The 20,312-nt window shown below is 36.5% G+C and overlaps 1 protein-coding gene across 2 annotated transcripts; it reads left to right on the forward strand.

The window, feature by feature from the left end:
* Positions 1-743: 743 nt before the first annotated feature.
* Positions 744-19,040, forward strand: CD101 (CD101 molecule). 2 transcript variants are annotated; one of them, XM_039359773.1, is made up of 5 exons: positions 744-992; positions 3,856-4,230; positions 6,871-7,287; positions 12,935-13,181; positions 18,920-19,040. In XM_039359773.1, the coding sequence occupies exons 1-4, from the start codon at positions 908-910 to the stop codon at positions 13,132-13,134; spliced, it is 1,077 nt and encodes a 358-aa protein (XP_039215707.1). In that variant the 5' UTR covers positions 744-907; the 3' UTR covers positions 13,135-13,181; positions 18,920-19,040. The 2 variants fall into 2 exon arrangements, with proteins under 2 accessions (XP_039215707.1, XP_039215706.1); XM_039359772.1 differs by lacking the exon at positions 18,920-19,040 and having other exon boundaries at positions 12,935-15,168.
* Positions 19,041-20,312: the final 1,272 nt, after the last annotated feature.

The following is a 20,312-nucleotide window of genomic DNA, read 5'->3' on the forward strand; positions in this document are numbered from 1 at the left end:
TTATAGTCATTAATTTATTTTGACATTCCTTAGCAGCTAGATGCATTTAACGCCAGAAGTTTAGACCTGGAGTATAACTCTGTCAGGTAAGGATACGCAATTCTTCAAAGAAAAAAAAATAAACAAGATGTCTAATTGTGCTCATTATTCAGTTCTCCCATTTTATAGAACTATTTCTGGCTAAACTGCAGGGCTTTTGAATTACCAATTGATACATCATTTTTTTTTCTAAAATGTCATCTAGTAAATATACATGAATTAATTCCACTTATTTTAAATAAACATTTGATATATTTTTTTTGATAATTGCAAATGAAGTGCTTTGCATTCTATTATTGGAAAAATATGAGAAATTCTCCCCATGTTATTCTTTTCATGAAGAAGAAAAAGAACAATATGGGCTCTGTGTTGTATCATCATTATCATAACTGTGAAGGAAAGGCAGACCATGCCTTCCTTGAGCTAAGGAAAACTGAGATTTAAATAAGGATTGAAATTACCAAGAACGAACTAAGAATAAATAAGAAAATATTGAGGTATATGAAAGCAGAAACTTATTTGACAACTTCTAGTCTGAAAGACTGTCTGTGAAGTTTTAGTGTTTAGTTTTCATGTCACATATTTGAGCAATTATAATACAGCACTGAGTGGAGGGGAAAAAACATTTAAGATTACAGAAAATACAAAGCGCAGAGACTATTGTGAGGGCTGAGGTTCAACAGAGCTGCCTTCTTAATAAACCACTGTTGTATTGATCTGCATATGGTTATCTGTGGCCTTTTAAACATTTCTGAGAAATGTTTCACAGGTTTTTCCACTGTGAAACTTAGAAACCACAAAAAAAGAAGTGGCAGTTTCCTCATCACTATTAGGAAAAGCTGATGGCCAGAGCTCAGCAATTAAAGGCATGTATGTTTCTTGTAGAAGAAGACTGATATTAGTACTAATGGGATCTCTTTTGTATTTGCCAGCTATACTCCTATTGCTGCTTGGTGAGTTTCACTTAATGCAATTTCTTTTTATAGAAGTCTAAGTTCAGGTTTGCTATTTCTTGCTGATAAAAGTACATTCCAGTATTAGCCAACTGGATATCTTTGGATGCTCACCTAAAGCTACCCAATCTTCGATGTCTGATATTCAGAGAATATCACATCTATTCACAAAAGTTCAATTTAATAATCCTAAGAATTGATAATGTACTTACTTACACAGGTCTTTTTCCATTTGGGATTAGTTGTATAGCGTTTGAAGAGATCTTTTTAATTATTTCACAATTTTAGGAAAGCTGCAAGGCACCATTATTCATTATCTCTATATCCTATTTGTAGTGACTTATGCATTTATGCTATTGGGATGAGTCCATGCTGTAAAGATTTAATGAATCCTATTCTTTGCTGATTATTGCTCTTGTGTCTTGTTCTCTTAAATTAATACTAATCAAACAAGGTTTTGGAGATGCTGATCCTCATGATCAGATTAAGGACATAAATAAGTACATTCAGGTGGGATCAAACTGGTTTTTTAATTAAAGAAAGGAGGGCTGTTATTTCACTTTAGAACTTATACTATACTTATACTATATTTTTTTTATTTTTCCCACCCCAATATCAGCAGAAAATGCATGTATACTTAGTGGCGCAATCAAAATGGATACTTGAGATACAACAAACTAGCTCAGGGTCTACAGTTGTTTATATCATTTAAAATCTTTCATAGAAGATGTGTCCTTCTCCAATACTTAAATTCAATTATATTAAATTACAATTAATTAAAAAGAGTGGGATAAATCAAAAATATATAATGTCCCCAGGAATTTATACAAGTTATTTGGATGATTTAATAATGTTTAATAAGACAACAAAACAAACATAACTGTAATCCTAAATATAAAACCAAAAATATTGAATAATATGAAAGAAGGCAAGCTTCCTATTTCAAAAGAAATGTTGACTAATTAAAAAAATCTGTCAGTCCTAAACCTAGATCTAAAAATAAACCCTATCCAGCAAACCAAAAGAAAGTGGCTTCAGTTGCTTGTAGTTACTATGTACCTTATTATATGCCACCACATTAATTGGTTGTTGATGTCAAATAATGGGAACTGTGCTTATCGTTGGGTGGTAAGTCCTGTAATATTATTCAAAAGCAGAGTAATTAGGACTCTTTTTGAGTTCCCTGTAAAACTGATAATAGAAGGGGGCTAACTAAAGAGCTCTCCTAACTCTCAGGACATACTATGATAACTTCTTGTATCTACATATCTTCCAACTGCCAAAGAAATCACTTTCCATAAGTTAACAATGGCTCTTCTCCAGTCAAGCTATCTGACTACGTAAGATGTGCAGCTGGTTCCATAATAAAATGCTGATTGTGATAACATGATTCAATATTAAACAAATCAAGTGATGTTACATTGAACTCATCTATGTTATAGGAATGAAGCCCTCGATCTTGAAACAGTTTTGAGCTCTGGTTTAAACGATACAACAAGATTTTTAAAAAATCCATCATTTCATCCTATTAAAGGACAGAAATAATTAACATATTTTTCACAGTTAATTTTACAGTAATATATATGCAAAATAGCTTGTGACTTTTTTTGTAATTAGTAAGTTCCAGCCTTTCTTTTAGTCTCTGTAAATAATCCAGTTGTTCCTTCTTATACGCAGTCTATAATTTCTGTTGATTATTTTCTTGGAAATAAAACCAACCTTGATCAATATTAATCAGAATTGACAGATTTCTTATTCAGCATTATATAACTCTCCTGAATGATATTCAGCACTTTGTTTTAATTCACTTTCTTTTTTTCTGAATTAGAATTTTTTTACTAAATTAATTAATGTGAAGAAGTACTTGGCTAGATTATAGATAGAAACTATACATATTGCCTTCTACAAGTTTCTAGAATATTAGTTTTTATTAAATTATTATAAAGCTTAATTTTTAAATCATTATCTCACTACTGGTTATAAATATGATAACATCATATTTTAAAAGCTAAAATGATGCTTGACTATGCACAGGAAGAAACAGGCTGAATATATGGAACAAAATTAAAACTCAATGTGAGTTAATACCACTTTACAATGCCTTGGTATGGCCACACTTGGAATACTGCATCCAGTTTTGGTCACCACGATGTAAAAAAAATGTTGAGATTCTAGAAAGAGTACAGAGAAGAGCAACAAAGGTGATTAGAGGTCTGGAGGCTAAAACATATAAGGAACGGTTGCTGGAATTGGGTATGTCTAGTTTAATGAAGAGAAGGACGAGGGGTGACATGATAGCAGTGTTCCAATATCTCAGGGGAAGAGGGAAAAGGGAATCAAGCTATTCTCCAAAGCACCTGAAGGCAGGACAAGAAGCAACGGGTGGAAACTAATCAAGGGGAGAAGCAACTTAGAACTAAGGAGAAACTTCCTGACAGTTAGAACAATTAACCAGTGGAAAAACCTGCCTCCAGAAGCTGTGAATGCGCCAACCCTGGAAGTTTTTAAGAAGAGACTGGACAGCCATTAGTTCTGCCTGAGCAAGGGGCTGGATTCAATGACCTCCAAGGTCCCTTCCAACTTTTCTTTATTACTATTATTATTATTATTATTATAAAATAATAGGATTTATTTAATAAAGCTAAAGCAGAATTCATGGTTTTTTTTAATTCTAATGCAAGATTTTTGAATGTCACAAATGTTCTAATTTGCATTATATTACTACTGTCTAACAATAGTTATTAGAAAGTTTAAATTGTCTTGTTCTCATCTTCTACTTCATGGGTCTGGACAATGTGTTTTTTTAATATCTTAATGTAATAAACTGGACTAATTCTATTATCTTTTAATAATCTGTCCCTAGACCCCTGTGTGGGAGAAAGAATGGTGTCTATTCAGAAAGGACCTCTTTACCGAGTAAAAGGCACACACATCACTATTTGGTGTAACGTCAGTGGCTACCAAAAATTGGAACAGAATTTTGAGTGGTCCTCTTATCTGCTATCAGCTCCACAGAGAGAGATGCAAATCATCAGCACTAGAGACAGTGGATTCTCTTATGCTCTCTACTCCAAGCGTGTCAAAAGTGGGGAAATTTACATTGAAAAGATCAAGGAAGATTCTGTTCTCCTGCACATTACAGACCTCAAGGAGAACGATGCTGGTGTATATGAATGCCACACACCCAACACAGAAGGTGTTTATCTTGGGACTTACAATGCCAAAACAAATCTCTCAGGTATGGTAAAGTATGGGGTGAATATTCACTTATATGCCTATATAAATTTTAATGTCAGATGTTTGATTTACTCTACTAGATTTTTTTCTACTCCACATGGAGAGTGAAAGGTATAAAACTACTTGTAAGACACTATACATGTGTCTGTTTATCTAGGTTCAGAGTGATCATAAGTTGTTCATACTATATAATAATACATATAAATCTTCAGAACTAGATAATTAATTCCACTTCAGTTTCAAATTTATACATGGGACACTATTAATTAATTCTACATCCATTATAATACTATTTGTGGGATCCTATAGCTACCTGGCTAGGTTACAATCAGCTTAATGATCAACATTCACTCAGCCTTTAATTAGATCCTGTAACTTTCAGACAAAACTAAAGAATTAATTCTGTTTTAACTTTCCTTGGGAACAGAATGTGTGGGTACCTTGGTCATAGATTTGGAATGGTTGATTGTGCTTCATTGAAATTGATCAAGGTCTACAATCTTACTCTTTTCCCAAGAAGTCATGGTCACACACAGGTTAGGCTGGAAGTATTATCCCAAGTCTCCTCCACAGTTATTCAGAATTTGCATTGGAATTTGGATATAACTTTTTTTGTACAGGCCTAATATCTTTGCCAGAAATAGTCTGTTTGGTGAATGGTTAAGGGATCAGGATAGATAATGCGAGACTGTGAATTCTAGTGCTGCCTTGGGCACAAAGTCAGCTATATGTCTTTGGGCTAATCATGTTCTCTTATCTCTAGAAAAAAGGCTATGGCCAGCCACTTTTGAAAAACATTACTAAGAAAGCTGCAGGTAGTCTCCAAGAATCAGATATGATTGATGGAAGAAAAAAAATCATTTCAACTGCACATTACCAGAAGAGCTCAGTTATTTCATGAAAACACTAAACAACTTCTCTTGCAGATGACCGCAAAATATATAGCATTTGAAAATTGCAGCACACACAAGCAATGTGTTGTACTATATAGTTCAACGATTGTACATGTAGTCCTCACATATGACCATTTGTCTAGTGACCATTCCCAGTTACAGCAGTGCTGACAAATGGTTCTTACATCCTGTTCCTGAAATCATGAAATATTCCTTTGCAATAATCCTGCAGTCAAATGACCAGAAAGAGCCAGTTTGGTCTAAGTGGTTAAGGCACCAGACTAGAAAGCAGGAGACTGTGAGTTCAAGTTTTCCCTTAGCCATGGAAGCCAACTGAATGACAATGGGACAGTCACTCTCTCTCAGCCCAACCCACCTTCACAGGATTCTTGTTGTGAGGAAAAATGTTGGATATGTTCGCAGCCTTGAATTATTTGTAAAAATAATAAAAGTGAAAAACAAATAAAACAAATAATTCAGTCTTGGCATCTTGTCTACATTTAGCATGGGCTTTTCAAAACTACCACCTGCCTACGCGACTCCATTTGTGTCCTTTTGGCTATCCTGCACAGTGGCACTCTTGGCAGTAGCAGCACTGTTAACACAAGAGCTAAAGTAAAGGATTGAGCCCCTCAGCCATCTCAGCTAGCTGCCGCCAGCCACAGGCCCTATTTCAGCCCCAGTACCACAGCTGAAGAGAAGAGTTTGAGGTGGCACACCTCAGTGGTGGTGGTAATGCTAGTAGTATTAAGGCTAAAGTGGAGTCTGGGGCCTATGGCAGTCAGTTGAAACTGCTGAAGGCTTTGGGCCTCTACTTCCACCTCAGTGCCGTTGCCACTGCTGCTGTACAGGGAGCCAAAAGGACAGAGATGGGAGTGAGATAGCAGGGTGGGGATAGTTCAAGAGAAGGCATTCCCTTACTTTAATGAGGCTCAAGACTGGAAGTGACCAAGCAGAGAATGTTCTTTGATAGGGCTAGGCCTCGCCTAATAATCAGCAGGATTCAGTTAACAATGGCAATGAGGACTGTTGGGATTTCTGTTGCTAAAGTGATGCTATCACATGAGTTTTTGTTTAGAGATAGAAATTCTGGTCCATTATTGGAAGTTTGAAAACAAAATATGGGGATATGTTTTTATCTTTAGTGCTCTTGAGGTAGTATTAGTGGGGGAAATGTAAGATATTTGAAAGAGATTTGAGGGCTAAGGAACAGAGATTAAGGAAATTACAAAAAGGAAGTAAAAATAAATTAGAGAAAGCAGGGAAAAGCAGCAGTCATTTTCTGAGTTTGAAAAGCATCATTTAATCAGCACTGGCAAATGGCAGAATCTGAGATGTTAATTTGCACCCTACAATTGGGCAATTAAAAGTTGCATGGAATGATCACTTGTGTTTTGATCTCCATTCATCTTTGTTTTACTACTTAAAAACAAACTTCCAGTCATATACTTCCTAAAGTTCATTTTGCTTCTTCTTCCTTTTCTCATTAAACAAATTCTACCCTTAATTGTTGGTTGTTTTCCATGCGTCCTTTCAAAAAACATGAAGGCCAGAGCACCATGTATTAGCATGCTAGCATTTTACCCTCATTCATCTTAGCCTTAATTGTTTGAATCCAAGTTCACAATTCCTTCAAGATCAGTATATTGTTATCATAGTCTTTGATTAGTACACCACAATCTCCTCTACAAAAAAGGATTTCTGTCTGAAGAATTTAAAACTGCAATTGGTCTTTTCTTTGTGTTTAGTAATTCCAGACACACTCTCTGTCACCATGAAGTCACAGATTCCCATGCAAAATGAAGGCGACTCTTTGGATCTCATTTGTCAAATATCAGTGGCAACAGCACAACATACCCATCTTTCTGTTGCTTGGTATGTAATACCAGAAGGAAGGGACAGAAAGGCCCAGAAGATTCTTTCCCTGTCCAAAGATTACGTTCTATTTCCAGGCCCTTCCTACACTGAGCGGTTCAACTCAAGAGACATCAGACTAGTGAAAACTGGGGATACTGAATATAAATTTTCCATCATCAAACTTCAACAATCAGATCAAGGTAAATTGTACTGTGAAGCAGTGGAATGGATTCAAGACCCTGATGGAACTTGGAAAGATATTATCCAGAAACAGACAAATACAACATCATTGACCATTAAATGCCTTGGTAAGCATTTCTTAAACTAACATATATAGCATTTTATAAACAATGTATAGTAGCAGCTAGTAAAGAATCTGTGGGAGAACTGTTTATGTCTCCCACAAATGTTGCTAGTTTATTTTATGGTTCTGAGTTTTCTATAACCATGATTTTAAAAAGCTTTTTAGTTATAAATGAACCTGGAGTCTCCATTCATCAGATCTCTCTACATAACCAGCTACTTAGTGGGATTTGGTTTGGTTTTTCTTTAAAAAAGAATTGAAACATATTTGAAAAATTCTATTGCTCTGTGGTCCTTTCCTATCAAATTCAGAAAAATGATGACAGAGAAAAGTAAACCTTACACCCAAGATGGTTGCCTTTCTCAGAAACAGATATAAAAAAACACAATTTAGGAAGACCAGGGGAATGGGTACTTCTGAAGCACAGCCATATAATTCAAGCAGTGATTGAAATAGTGGAGAAAGAATGCATGGGGATATCTATTATTTCACTGCCCAATTTGCTAGTGCTGTGATATTCCAGGCCCTGTTCATGTGATTCTGAGCCAAAGAGGAACTGAGGCAGTGGAAGGAAAAAGAAAAGGAAAAGGAAATTGAGAATGTCTTGCCTCCTTTTGCTTTTAACCAGTTTTGCTGTGATACTAAGTAAAGGAAAATGATATCAAATTTCAGCTCACGATGGTTATGAAATCCATTACATAACCAGATGGCTTCTCTACCTTTGCATCAAATTTGATGACTTCCACATCAAATTTTACACCAAGATAAAAGGGAGACCTAGCCAAAACAAGTGTCTTTTTTTTACAAGTTAATTCTGTAATAGTGGAATATGAGTTCTCCCATTTGACTTCTACCATAAAAATATGACATCCATGTAGCACAATATAAATTTTGTGTATTCAACTATTTAGTGCATTTAATAATTTTCTAGATAACAGTTATTAGATTTCTTTTTTTTTATTGAAATTTTTTTAAATTTTACAAAACAAATCCCCTCCCCAAACCCACCCTCCCATACCCTCCCCCATCTCCCCAAACCTCCCTAACCCTCCCCTAGACCTCCCAGAGTTGATTACAGGCTTATCCTAAATATTTCAAAAAGAAAAGAAAAAAAGCTTAAAACACATATGAATCCTAAACAAATCTAAAAACCTTAAATTAAATGAATTATCTCCTCTAAAAAAATAATAATTAAAGTCATTATAATATACTCTAAACTTTAAACACTACTTTCCTTGAACATCTATACCTATAATATAAAATCTAATATAAATAATAAACAATTCTGAATACATTTAGTTAAACAAATTGTACTCCCTCCAAAACACAACTTTAAACATTACTTAAAACTTGAAACATTAAAATGAGCAAATTGAAACTTAAGCAAATTGTACTCCCACCAAACACAAATTTAAACATTACTTAAAACTTAAAACTTAAAACATTAAAATCCCGCTGTACACATTTAATCAAATTCCATCTTGAAAATAATAATAATAATGATTACTGATATTATTATCATTCTTTATAATCTCCCTCCAACACAAATTTAAACATTACTTAGAGCTTAAAGCATTAAAATTCCCTTTAAACATTTAAATCTTCAACAATAACAAATCCCCTCCACAAATTCAGTCTCTCTTGCCCATAAGCATCGAAAAAAAAGCATAAAAATCTGCCCTTGAAGATCGCTCCAAAGAATTTGTAAGTCCTGGTTTTCCCACTAACTCCAGAACCAATACCTTTGAAACTTCCTCAACCTCCTTCACCTGTCGGTCTTTCTCTTTACGTTTATATGTTGCTTTTTCTTTGCATTTATACATTCCAGTCTCAGGAACCAACACTTGTAAAACTTCCTCGACCTCCTTTTCTTTATATTTATATGTTGGACAAGTTGTCTTCTGGTCTTTCATCTCTTGTGAAACTTCCTTGAGCTTCTTCTGCTGATTCTTTTCTTTACAATTATATCTTGCATAGGTTATCTTCTGGTCATTCATCTCTACTTGTTGAGGCCTCCTATTTTTAATTAATATAGACTCTTCAAACTGCAATTCTGGCATTAAAGGTTGCTCCAAAAAAATTATAGATACTTCTCCCTCAGATTCAGGAACCAATAGTTGTGGAGCTTCCTTAAAGTTCTTCTGTTGATCCTTTTCTTTACAATTATATGTTGCATGAGTTGTCTTTTGCTCCTCCATTTCTACTTGTTGAGATCCCTCAAACTGCAAGTCTACCTTTTTATCTTCCAAGACTTTAAACATGGTAGGTGACGATGAGCATACCCCCAGGACCGAAGTATAAAAATCTTTTGCTTTAGAAACAGTATTAAGACTATAACGTATCCCCAGGTAGCTCACCACCATTCCAGTCGGAACATCCCATCTGAACAGAATTTGTCTCTTTTTAAGTTCGTCTGCTAAGAAAACAAACTCCTTTCTTCTCCTTAAAATTTTTGGTGGGATCTCCTTTAAAATTATAACATCTTGTGAAGCAATTTGAAACCTCTTCTTATAAAAGGCTTGTATAATTTCATTGCGCAGGGATCTTTTCCCAAAGTAAATTACCACATCTCTTGGCAAATTCTTTTGCTCTGCCACCACAGAGTTAACTCTAAATGTCTGATCAATTCCACTAAGTATTTCCTCTTCTTCTCTATTCAGAATCACAGCAAAGTCCTTTGCCACCATCTCTCTCAAATCTCCTTGCACAGACTCATGTAAACCTCTAATTCTTAAGGCATATTCCATTCATTTATATTGAAGCATAAGAATCTCATCTTGAAAGTTTTTCATCTCTTTTTCCATACTTTCAAATTTTTCCTCCATCAATTCCATTTTTTCAACTACCTCTTCTACACGAAAATTCAACTTTTCAAGAACAGAAGCAACTCCTTTTAAAGTCAAAACTATCTCTTGCTTCAAAGTCTTATTATTTTCCTCTAAAATCTCTTTCATTTCTCCCCTAATTTGGAGTATAACATCTCCCATCATGTTTTGCAAATCCTTCACCATTGTTGACTGTGGCAAGGAAGAAGGTGAAACTATTAATTTAGATTGTTGCCTTGATGATAAGACTGAAGAAGAAGTCACCTTGGAAGCTGTAGAGATTACTGAACACTTTGGAGCCATCTTGAAAAAAAAAAACTTTACTCCTTGGAGTAAATGCTCCAACACTGGAAGTTTTTAAGAAGAGACTGGACAGCCATTTGTCCGAAATGGTGTAGGGTTTCCTGCCCGAGCAGGGGGTTGGACTAGATGACCTCCAAGGTCCCTTCCAACTTTACTACTATTACTAATTTCCTTCTTAAAAATTGCAAGAATTAAACAAACAAAAAAAAAAAATAAGAAATTAGCTCCATATATTCAAAAAAAATCCTTCAAAAGGGGATCATTAAAGAAAAAAAAGAGGAAAGAAAAAATAATAATAATAATTAAATAGAAAAATCCATTCCATTTTTTTTTAAAAAATGCCAAAAAGTGCAGAATACAAAACACAAAAATTAAACAAAAATAGTAACACTAACACTCCATTCCTATCATAAAAAAAAGGAAAAAGGGAAAGGGAAAAGAAAAAACACCAAAAATGCTTCTAAAATCCATAAAAGCCGATCGCCGTTAAAAAAAAAAGCGCCGGAGAGTCTGCCGATCGCCATTTTACTTTCCCTCTCAACAAAAAGTAAAAAAATAAAAATTAAAAAGAGGGAAAGAATAATAATACTTCTAAAATCCATCCAGTCATTAAGAAAGCAAAAAAGAAAAGAAAAAGCCGATCACCGTTCTAACTTCCCCCCCCCCAAAAAAACACCGGAAAAATCTGCCGATCGCCATTTTACTTTCCTTTTCAACAAGAAGTAAAAAATAAAAGGAGAGTATATAAACATAAAAATAGATCTTTAAACTTAAAATACATATAAAGTCAAAGAAAGCTAAAAATAAATCCTCTAGTCAACTCTGTCCGCTTATAAAAAAAAACTCACCAGTTCACTTTAAACACGGAGGTGTTCGCAATGGCTTGTTTTGTCCCTAGGGACAAAAGCAGCTGGGAAATGGAGACAGTCTGAACTCCGTGGGAGCACTCTGTCACCCCCCCAAAAAGAAATGGGGGTACATAAGAGGCTCTACCACTATTCAGACTACCCTCTGGCCCCCCCTTTGCCCGGGAGGGGGATTTTGAACCGCTGAACAGCTGATGTCTGCTGTTCATAGCGGTTTATTACACTTACCCAGGAGGACGGCTACAAAGTAGCCGCCATCGCCGTGCAGATCCACCGGAAGTCCAACAGTTATTAGATTTCCAAGTATCTCCCTCCCACTTCCTTTTTCAGTCACACTCAGTTTATGAAGTTATGCACTTTGAACTTTGTTATAAAGACTGCTACTGAAAATAAAGAGAGTTACATCTTACATTAGAATCAGGCTCAAGTGAAGTTTAGATCATACACATGGCATAATAAATTTTAATGCATTTGTGAACTGAAACAGCACAGTTTAAAGTTCTACTTTACCTATAAAAAGATTCAACAAATATTTCTCAATGAAAAACATTTTAGCAGGATTTCTATTCTGCATTATTCAATATATTGATAATTTGGGGGAGGTTAACCATTAGATCAGAGCAGCCATTAGCTGCAGCATTTAGACTTATAGATGCCTTTCCTCCCAACACACTGGAGAGTTGATGGGAAAGTGCATTTGGAAATATACCTTTGATAAGAATATATTCTTCTTTTTACCTGTTACTTTTACTGTGTGAAACAAAATAACTGCTTTACTCAGTTATTCCAATGCATTTTTATGCAACTTATTTGTTGCATTTATTTGTTGCATAAATCCAAACACACACACACACACACACACACACACACACACACACACACACATCCCTCTTGCATTATTTTTATAAATAACACAAAGTGGCGAACATATCCATTACACCTTACTCCTCCTATTTAACCCACAGCAACAACACTGTGAGGTGGGTTGGGCTAAGAGAGAGTGATTGTCCCAAAGTCACCCAGCTGACTTTTATGGCAAAGGTGCAACTTGAACTTGTAGTCTCTGGCTTTCTAGTCTGGTATCTTCACCAAACTGGCTCTCTATATAAGCAACTTCACTGGGTCCTCATATATGCTTGAATTCATTCTTATGAGTCTTGGCAGGGGTGAACAATAGTGAGGAATTCTGAGAACTACAGTCCCACCATACCTGAGGGATCCCAAGGCCTTACCCTTGCACTAAGATGATTATTTTAATGGGTTTTTTTTGGCCTTCAGTAACATTTCATTTCTCCTGGCCCATCCATACTGATAATGTTTGTAATTGTCATGTCATAAATACCAGAGTTATATATTTTCTTGAGACAAAGTAGAATATAGTTATTCCTCAAGATACAAATCATGCTTTATGGTACTTAAAATCCTCTACATTATCTTGGCATAGCACATTGAGAAAACCTACAGATACATCTTCCCATACCTAGCAGACAGAGGAAAAATAATAATACAACAAAAGCAAAACAACTTAGATACAATTTAGTAATACTCCAACATGCTGCCAAATAGCCTGTGATCTGAGACAACTTCTTCATTCAACTTCATGGTCAGTCACTTGATCTTGTATGTTCACTCTGTGTATTTATTTTTATTTCTACAGATAAAAAATCAAATATGAATAACACTGCTGACAAAAATTCAGCTCCGAACGGAAAAGAAAACAACCTCAAGTGCTCAGTGGAAACCCAGAATATCCATGGTTCTGTATGGGTTGGCTCCATCATGATGGGGTGGTGGTTAGTGCTGATCATTACTGGGCCTCGTCTGTCCGAAATGACAGTGAAGCAAGGCCTAGTGTGAGAAATCTTCTAGTGCAGCAGCAAAGCAGTGACAAGCATATCTTTATGGTAAGTCAGGTGGAAGTGATAGACAAAGGGACATAGAGCTATAAGATTTCTGAAATACAAAACATGCTCTGAGTTCATTTTTCATTATACAAGAAAAATTCTTCTGGCATCAGTACAAATATGAAGTCTCAAGGTCAATCAGGCTAGATTTTTTTTTCTATACATAAAGTTGGCTTGACTAATAAAATGCTGTTTTTTCTCAGAACTGATAGATTGTAGCTTTTCTATTATGTATGGCAAATGCATTTGTTCAGAATTTTCTAGAATTTTCACATTCTGTAGTTAAAGTCATTCTCAAAAGTTTTGAGATATTTGGGAACTGTGAGGTTTGTGTTGTATATAAATATATAGAATAAATAAATAGATAACTGAAAATAACTGAGAAAATTTATTTTAAAATAGCAGGGAAAAATAAAGCAGGTGGCATAAAACAAAAGAATAAAAAGGTGTCCCAAGATAAGGGAATGGATTATGTGCTTTATAATAAGGGAACAAAATCTCTGACTTCCAAATATCACAATTTAAACCAAATATATTTGCATGTAAAACTTTTGCATGCTTCAATGCATCCCTATGTGAATAGAAGCTAACATGACCTTAGCATGGTGCAAAGTTAAATATAACGATTTTCTGAACATTTGAATACAATCTTACCACTTATGCATATTTTTTTGAATCCACATGTTAAGGTGTTGTATATAATTTTGTACTATGTAGAGGCTATTTCAGCTTCTGTTCACTTAGGCATTCATTGGAATTTCCATTTTTGCAGAGTGCCTGAACTTTTATATGCACATAAACTTTGAGAAATACAAAAAAATAAATAAAAAGGATTTCTGGTTTGCGCTTGTAGTGCATGGCTGTGCGACAGTGGACCTCTGCTCCTCATGGCTAATTTTGCCCTGCCAGGGGGACCCTAGATGGGTCTGAAGTCGCCCCGTAAAGGTTACCGCAAAGGAGGGGCGCTCCATTGATCATGAAGGAAGTTTACCTTTATTTTATTGGCAACAGCAAAGCCCTTAGCTATGCAAATCATGCCAATGTGGAATGTATTAAAGTTAACAAACACACCAGAATACTTGATTATTCTTTCTTTTGTGTTTTTAAAATGAAATATAGTTTACTAAAAAGTTTAGTCTGGTTGGCAGTTGGAAAGGAAGTGAAACAAAGATGCATGTTATGAAGGAACAAAACAAATTCTTGAATCAAGATGGCCAAATTATTGAGTTCCCTGAACTCAAGGGAAACCTCTGAACATGTTAAGGAGATAATTAAGTCTTCTCGGGTATCTTCAGATGCTGGCTCACAAGTTATCTCAAATCCACACTTCTATTTTAATAGATATTTTAATAGTCAGCAATTAACCACAAGAGTTACTTCTTGCCAAATTCCATTTTATTAATATTCTCACTATAAGTGGAAAATCTATCAGAAAATATAAAAAAAAGATGATTGGCATTTGATATCATTATTGGTTAGTATTTATCATACAACTATATAAACATTGCTTGTATCCTCCTTAAGCGGAAAGAATCTTAAAGTCTGACCCCAGTGCTGATCAAATAAACTTGGTGCTTTCTGAGCTTGCTTGGTTTTTTTTTTTTTTTTTTTGCAGACTCCTATTTACCTACTTGGTAACAAATTTGATGTTTGATTATTTGTCTGTTGGTAGTTCCTTGAATGGGATATTGTTACTGCTTTTGTTGATCTGGTATTAAACCTGGTGTTAATCTCTGCTTATCTGAGTATTGAATTGCTTGCTTTGATCTTTCCTATTTGTTTTTTTTGATTATCTCTTTTGAATGATATGTAGACGTTGTTTATCTCTGTGTGCAGGTTGATGACTGATTTGTCTGAATGCCACAAATAAACTTTGGCTCAAGCAGATTGCATAGTCACCACTCATAAACTGTGTCACAGGGAACTTTTTTCTCCTTTCATTACCTGTTTAAAATATACAGCAATGCATTATCAGTCTGTAGGATTTGAAAACACTAATGGCTGAAATCAAAAGAGGATACTACTAACAATTTAAGACATGCTGATAAAACCACTTTGTTGGCCACAGTAAGGCTTCATTAGTAAAGTAAAAATGAAAAATCCTGGTTATTGTTAAATATTAAGAAAATATAGGTAATGCTAACCAGCAGGCTTAGTGAACTTAAGCATGCCTGTTAGCATTACTGTGCAGGATAGTAGATTATTCTAGAAAGCAAGGCAGTAGCAAACTTAGATAAGAACCTGAAGGATATGGATTTTTTTAAAAATAGCAATAATCCGAATTCTTAAAGCTTGCATGATTGTGAAAACAGGCTATAGAGAAAGAACATAGACATCTTCAAATTATGGGTGCACAGATTCTTGCTGAAAGTAACAGCAAAACTATTGTACAAGAAAAAGAATCCATCCTGAACCAAATGACTTCCTTGAGGTGATAGTCAACAAATAGAAACCATATAATTTGGATATATAATGCAAGTGGATGATATTCTGTTAAAAAATCTTGGTAAGGTTGAGGGAGGTAAAAGAACATGACAATGGTAAAATAACTAAACAAGATCAAAGAATACAGTAAACATGTAGATGGTAGACATTTGTAATATAATTTTCAAGGGAACAACCCTGATTTAATGCCATCCAATGAATTTACTCATTCATTCATCAGAAACAAATGACCCTTTTCTGCAAATATTTGATGAGAGAAAGACTGTATTAAAAAGCTTACATCTACACTGCTATCCATGTTCTGGTGCATCCATTTTGGTAGATTTTTGTCAGAAATGCATGAGAAGTTATGTATTTTAGTCACTTGGTCTTTTATTCAATATCACTTGAAGACCCATTCTGAAGATATTCATCTTTGGGCAATTGTGCTCTTAATGGAAAAGAAATCTAAATAATAAAAGAAATACATCACAAATAGGATACAAATCTAAGTTCCAGAAGTTATATGGCAGATATATCATAAGAAACTTTCAAAAGTATCCTTTGAATCTTACCTGCTTAATGAGATAAAAAAGTAAAATGGTCAACCCAATCCAGTGTCAATATTTGTGTTCAGGGTATGTGCAATTGAAGTCCAAAACAATATTGTCACAATTTGAGCACTGTGTAGCACAGTATAGCATTGATACCTTTTCGTGATAGACAGTTGTATACCTGAGATATTGTATTCAATGCACTTAATCTTGTAAACTAAAACTTTGTGAAAAATAGTCAAAATGTCTGGAAATTTTATATTTATGCAACCTTTTAACTTAAAATAATATAAGACAGCATAATAATGACCTAAGATAACAAAAAAAATTCAGGACATGAATTCTACTGCACAATACTGAAAATGAGAAGAATACAATAATATTGTCTTCAGAATATGAAGAAAACATTCATCTTAGAAATGATCATGGGACATATTACCTTATATCAATTGCATTTTGTCAACATCGAAATATGCTGCATGGTGATTTTACCTTCCAAAAAACACTGATAAATATACTTGTTTCTGTGGGTGCAGAAATAAAGAGCTGCCTGCAATAAACAAAACCATTGCTGCGGCAGTACACTAGTACTGAAGTGACTCAACCTATGACTCTGGGTTTTTACTGGGGGTAAGTGGTGGATTTTGCAGAGCTACAGTATACGTTGACTGTGCATATAGTATGAAAAAGCTGTTCTGTTGTTTGGATATTTTAGTTACCGAGGCAGCAGACCTATTCAAAACAAAAGGGGAAATTTGGCAAGCATATGCAGTTGATTAACTTAGTGGGTTTTCATTTTTCTATTTTTGACATTTCTTTCAAGAAGAACTACACCAGAGGACTAAAAAACCCAGAAGAAGCAATTGCAGTATTTGTGTGTGTGTGTGGGGGGGGACTTCTAAAAACTAAAGATTTATTTGGGCAATGCTATTCCAGGTTCTGTGAATTAAATTAGGAATCACTTCCAGTGAAATTAGATTAAAATCTAGGATCTCTGCTTACATGTTGCTCCTGCAAGAAATAAGTCATAGTTTAGTTTAATCATAGTCTGGACACACATCATGCTAAACCATGAAATAAAGTTTACAATCTCTGATAACTGAGTTCACAAGTCAGATTAGCTCAGCAGACTAGCCTGTTCTTTCTTTGGATGATGTGTGAATCTAAATGAGTCTTCAGTAGAGTCTGAGTTCTTTAACTATAGCTTAGCTTCCACATGGAATTAAACCTCCCTTAAAATGACCTTACCTTTTGAAGCACAATCTTGGGAGCTGTAAGGCAAGTGTGGCACTAAAACTTACCTCAAGAGCCAGCCATGCACCTCAGTCTACCACATTCCTTCTGCTCATCATTACCATAATGGTCTTGTCTTCCCTCCTTCCCAGTTTCCCACAACACAATCTGATCTTCACCTAAAGTAAGCACCCAACAAATTACCTCAATTTCCAGCCTTTCAATCAGAGTGTTAGCACTGGCCTTAAGTGCTTCTGACTGGTACTCAACATAGCTTAAGTTACCTGTTTAACTTGTCTCCCTAGTATTCGAACAACAACTAGACCAGTGATGGTGAACCTTTTAGAGACTGAGTGCCCAAACTGCAACCCAAAACCTACTTATTTATCTCCGGGTGCCAGTTGGGCATGGCCCACTGGGTGGGCATGGCTGTGGTGGTCATGGCAGACTAGGTGGGTGTGGCCAAGGTGGGCGTGGTCACCTCAATGTTGCTCATGGGGAAGAACACCTGTGGGGGGCAGGCAGGGTTGGGGAAGATCCAGGGGATCTCTGGCAGGTGGGGCAGTGGGTAGGAGGCTTGTCCTGCAGGGTGAGGTGAGGCAAGGCATGACAGGGTGGGGGTGTCATTGTCGTAGGGCAAGGCAAGGCAGGGGCCGGGGTGGCTGCTGCCTGACATCATCGGCCCCCGCACACAGAGGCCAGTGAGCAGCCTCAGCCGACTGGCCCCTCAACTGGCACACTCTGGGGCTCCGCAGTCCACAGCCAGCAGTTCAGAGAAGCCGCCTCTGAGCTGAACGGCCGGCCAACAGATGAGGAGGTGATGCAGTGGGTCATGCCTGGGAAAAGGAGAGCATGCGAGGCCAGGAGGGACAGGACAGGGGGAGGGAAACCAGCCGTGCTGGGATGCATCCGCCCACGTGGGACCTTGGCAAGTTAGCGGGCGGCTGGTTGAAGAGGGATGGTTGCCATCTCCGGAGCATGGTACGTGTGCCCACAGAGAGGGCTCTGAGTGCTATAGGTTCGCCACCACTGAACTAGACCTACAACTGGTAAGGAAGGAAAAGCCTCAGTATTAGTTGTTAGAAGGGTCTGGTAAACTAATCATTATATCAGTTCAACAAAATGGATGAAACTGGGAGATTAGATAGAATTGACAAAGTAAGCCCTGCTTTACATGGCAAACCTAAAGATCACCACTCCCATTGCTATCTCATGCCTCATCTCAGTTATCAAAGGCCACCAGAAAACCAGGTTAATCCTCATCCACCAAACTATGAATGCCTCTGCTGCCATCTGCGGAAGAAGGACAAAATCCACTGTAACCCTGCCTTCTAACAAAACAAACTCCAACAATGGATTGGAAGCCTAGACACTGCTGAACAGCTGATAAGCATTGTAGCTGCAAACACATCTCCCCCAATGTTTCCTGTATCATTCCTGACACCATCAGTTTCTTCAAATCCCAGACCTGAACAGTTCCTGATCTCCTTCAAGCTACCTGACAGTTCTATTTCTCTTATCCTCCAGATCACAAAGGTGACATGCTTTTTCTGGAATGGCAACCACTGGCCACCACAACTCCCAGCTCCCAGAACAACTGAGCAACTTCCAATCAAGAATCCCACCAACCATCCATGACATTCTGAATCCACCAGCTTCAGCACTATAAAAAAAAAAGGGCTGGTTAGTCCACCAGAATCAATGCACGTTAGATTATTAAATACAAAAAATAATATTAGTAAAAAGGAAATATCCTAAAATTTAAATTTACATCTAATTTTATGTGTGCTTAGAGTTAGATAAAATTTATTCCTGTTACAAGGATTCCTTAAGTTATTTTAGTTCTACTCGTTGCTTAGAAAGCAAGTTTGAGATTTGTTTTTCTGAGAAAGCTATTCTGCAAAGGCCTTATTTGTAATTACTCCCAGCTTGAGATTTTTAAAAGAGTGAGTGGAAGGAGAAAATATTGAGTGTTTTTCACAAAGTATATTACTACATCATTTCTTTTTTTTCCCTCAACAATGTCAAGATTAAGTTATGCACTAATTGTCAGATAGACCTCAAAATAAATAATTTTACAAATGATTCACAAGCAGTTTAATATAAGCAGGAGCTGTAAACATTCTTTAGATTATAATGTCTCATCCAAATATTCAGAACCAGCAAAACAAAAAGCAGCATTATTTGTAAAATATTCAAACATTAGTAGAAACAACCTCTTTATAGTAATATAGAGGATATAAGATACTTTGCCACTTGGAATGGGACAACTTGCTGCCGCCAGCTTGCCGCAGGACAATTCCACATGGCCAACTCATCACAGAGACAACTCACCGCGGGCAGCCAAGGGTGATCTAGGCAGGCAAGCAAACCAATGGGCAGAGTGCAGAGCACAGGGTACATTGGGATGGATGGCAGGGTGGTGGCAAACTGGGACTTCCCATTTTCACATCCCCTGCTGCTACTACCACCACCATTCCCAGCCTCTTTCACTTGGAGTCCGCCTGGCAGTTTTCCCTCTGGTCACCCACAGTGAGTTGTCCCCGAGGCAAGTTGGCCATGAGGAGTTGTCCTGCAGTGAGTTGGCAGCAGCGAATTTATAGTGGTGAGCTGACAGTGATGAGTTGGCCGTAGCGAGTTGTTTGTGGCAAGTTGTCCTAGACCAGGGGTGTCAAACTGCTGGCCCGCAGGCCAGATGCATCCTGGCAAAACCGCACCCATCCCATTGCTAGCAATGGGGAAAAAAGGTGCGATACGTTGTGACATGTCACGTGACATTGCGAGTTTGACAACCCTGTCCTAGACCCTTTGCTACTAGAGGCAAGATTGAGAACTCTTTGTAGAACATTATAGAGTATAAAACTCTCTCCAGCTCATGTTCATTGCAGGATGCTAGAGTTCATCATCTAGATCAGAGCTT

This window comes from Crotalus tigris, unplaced genomic scaffold (assembly GCF_016545835.1).
Source record: "Crotalus tigris isolate CLP2741 ecotype Arizona unplaced genomic scaffold, ASM1654583v1 scf7180000019120.420415, whole genome shotgun sequence".
In the NCBI taxonomy this organism is placed as follows: domain Eukaryota; kingdom Metazoa; phylum Chordata; class Lepidosauria; order Squamata; family Viperidae; genus Crotalus; species Crotalus tigris.

What these genes read in the sequence shown, in the direction of transcription:
- CD101 (XM_039359773.1), top strand. Translation starts at nt 908, where the DNA reads ATGTATGTTTCTTGTAGAAGAAGACTGATATTAGTACTAATGGGATCT. An exon ending in TATACTCCTATTGCTGCTTG is followed by an intron (nt 993 to 3,855) that starts GTGAGTTTCACT and finishes ATCTGTCCCTAG; the next exon opens with ACCCCTGTGTGGGAGAAAGA. An exon ending in TGCCAAAACAAATCTCTCAG is followed by an intron (nt 4,231 to 6,870) that starts GTATGGTAAAGT and finishes CTTTGTGTTTAG; the next exon opens with TAATTCCAGACACACTCTCT.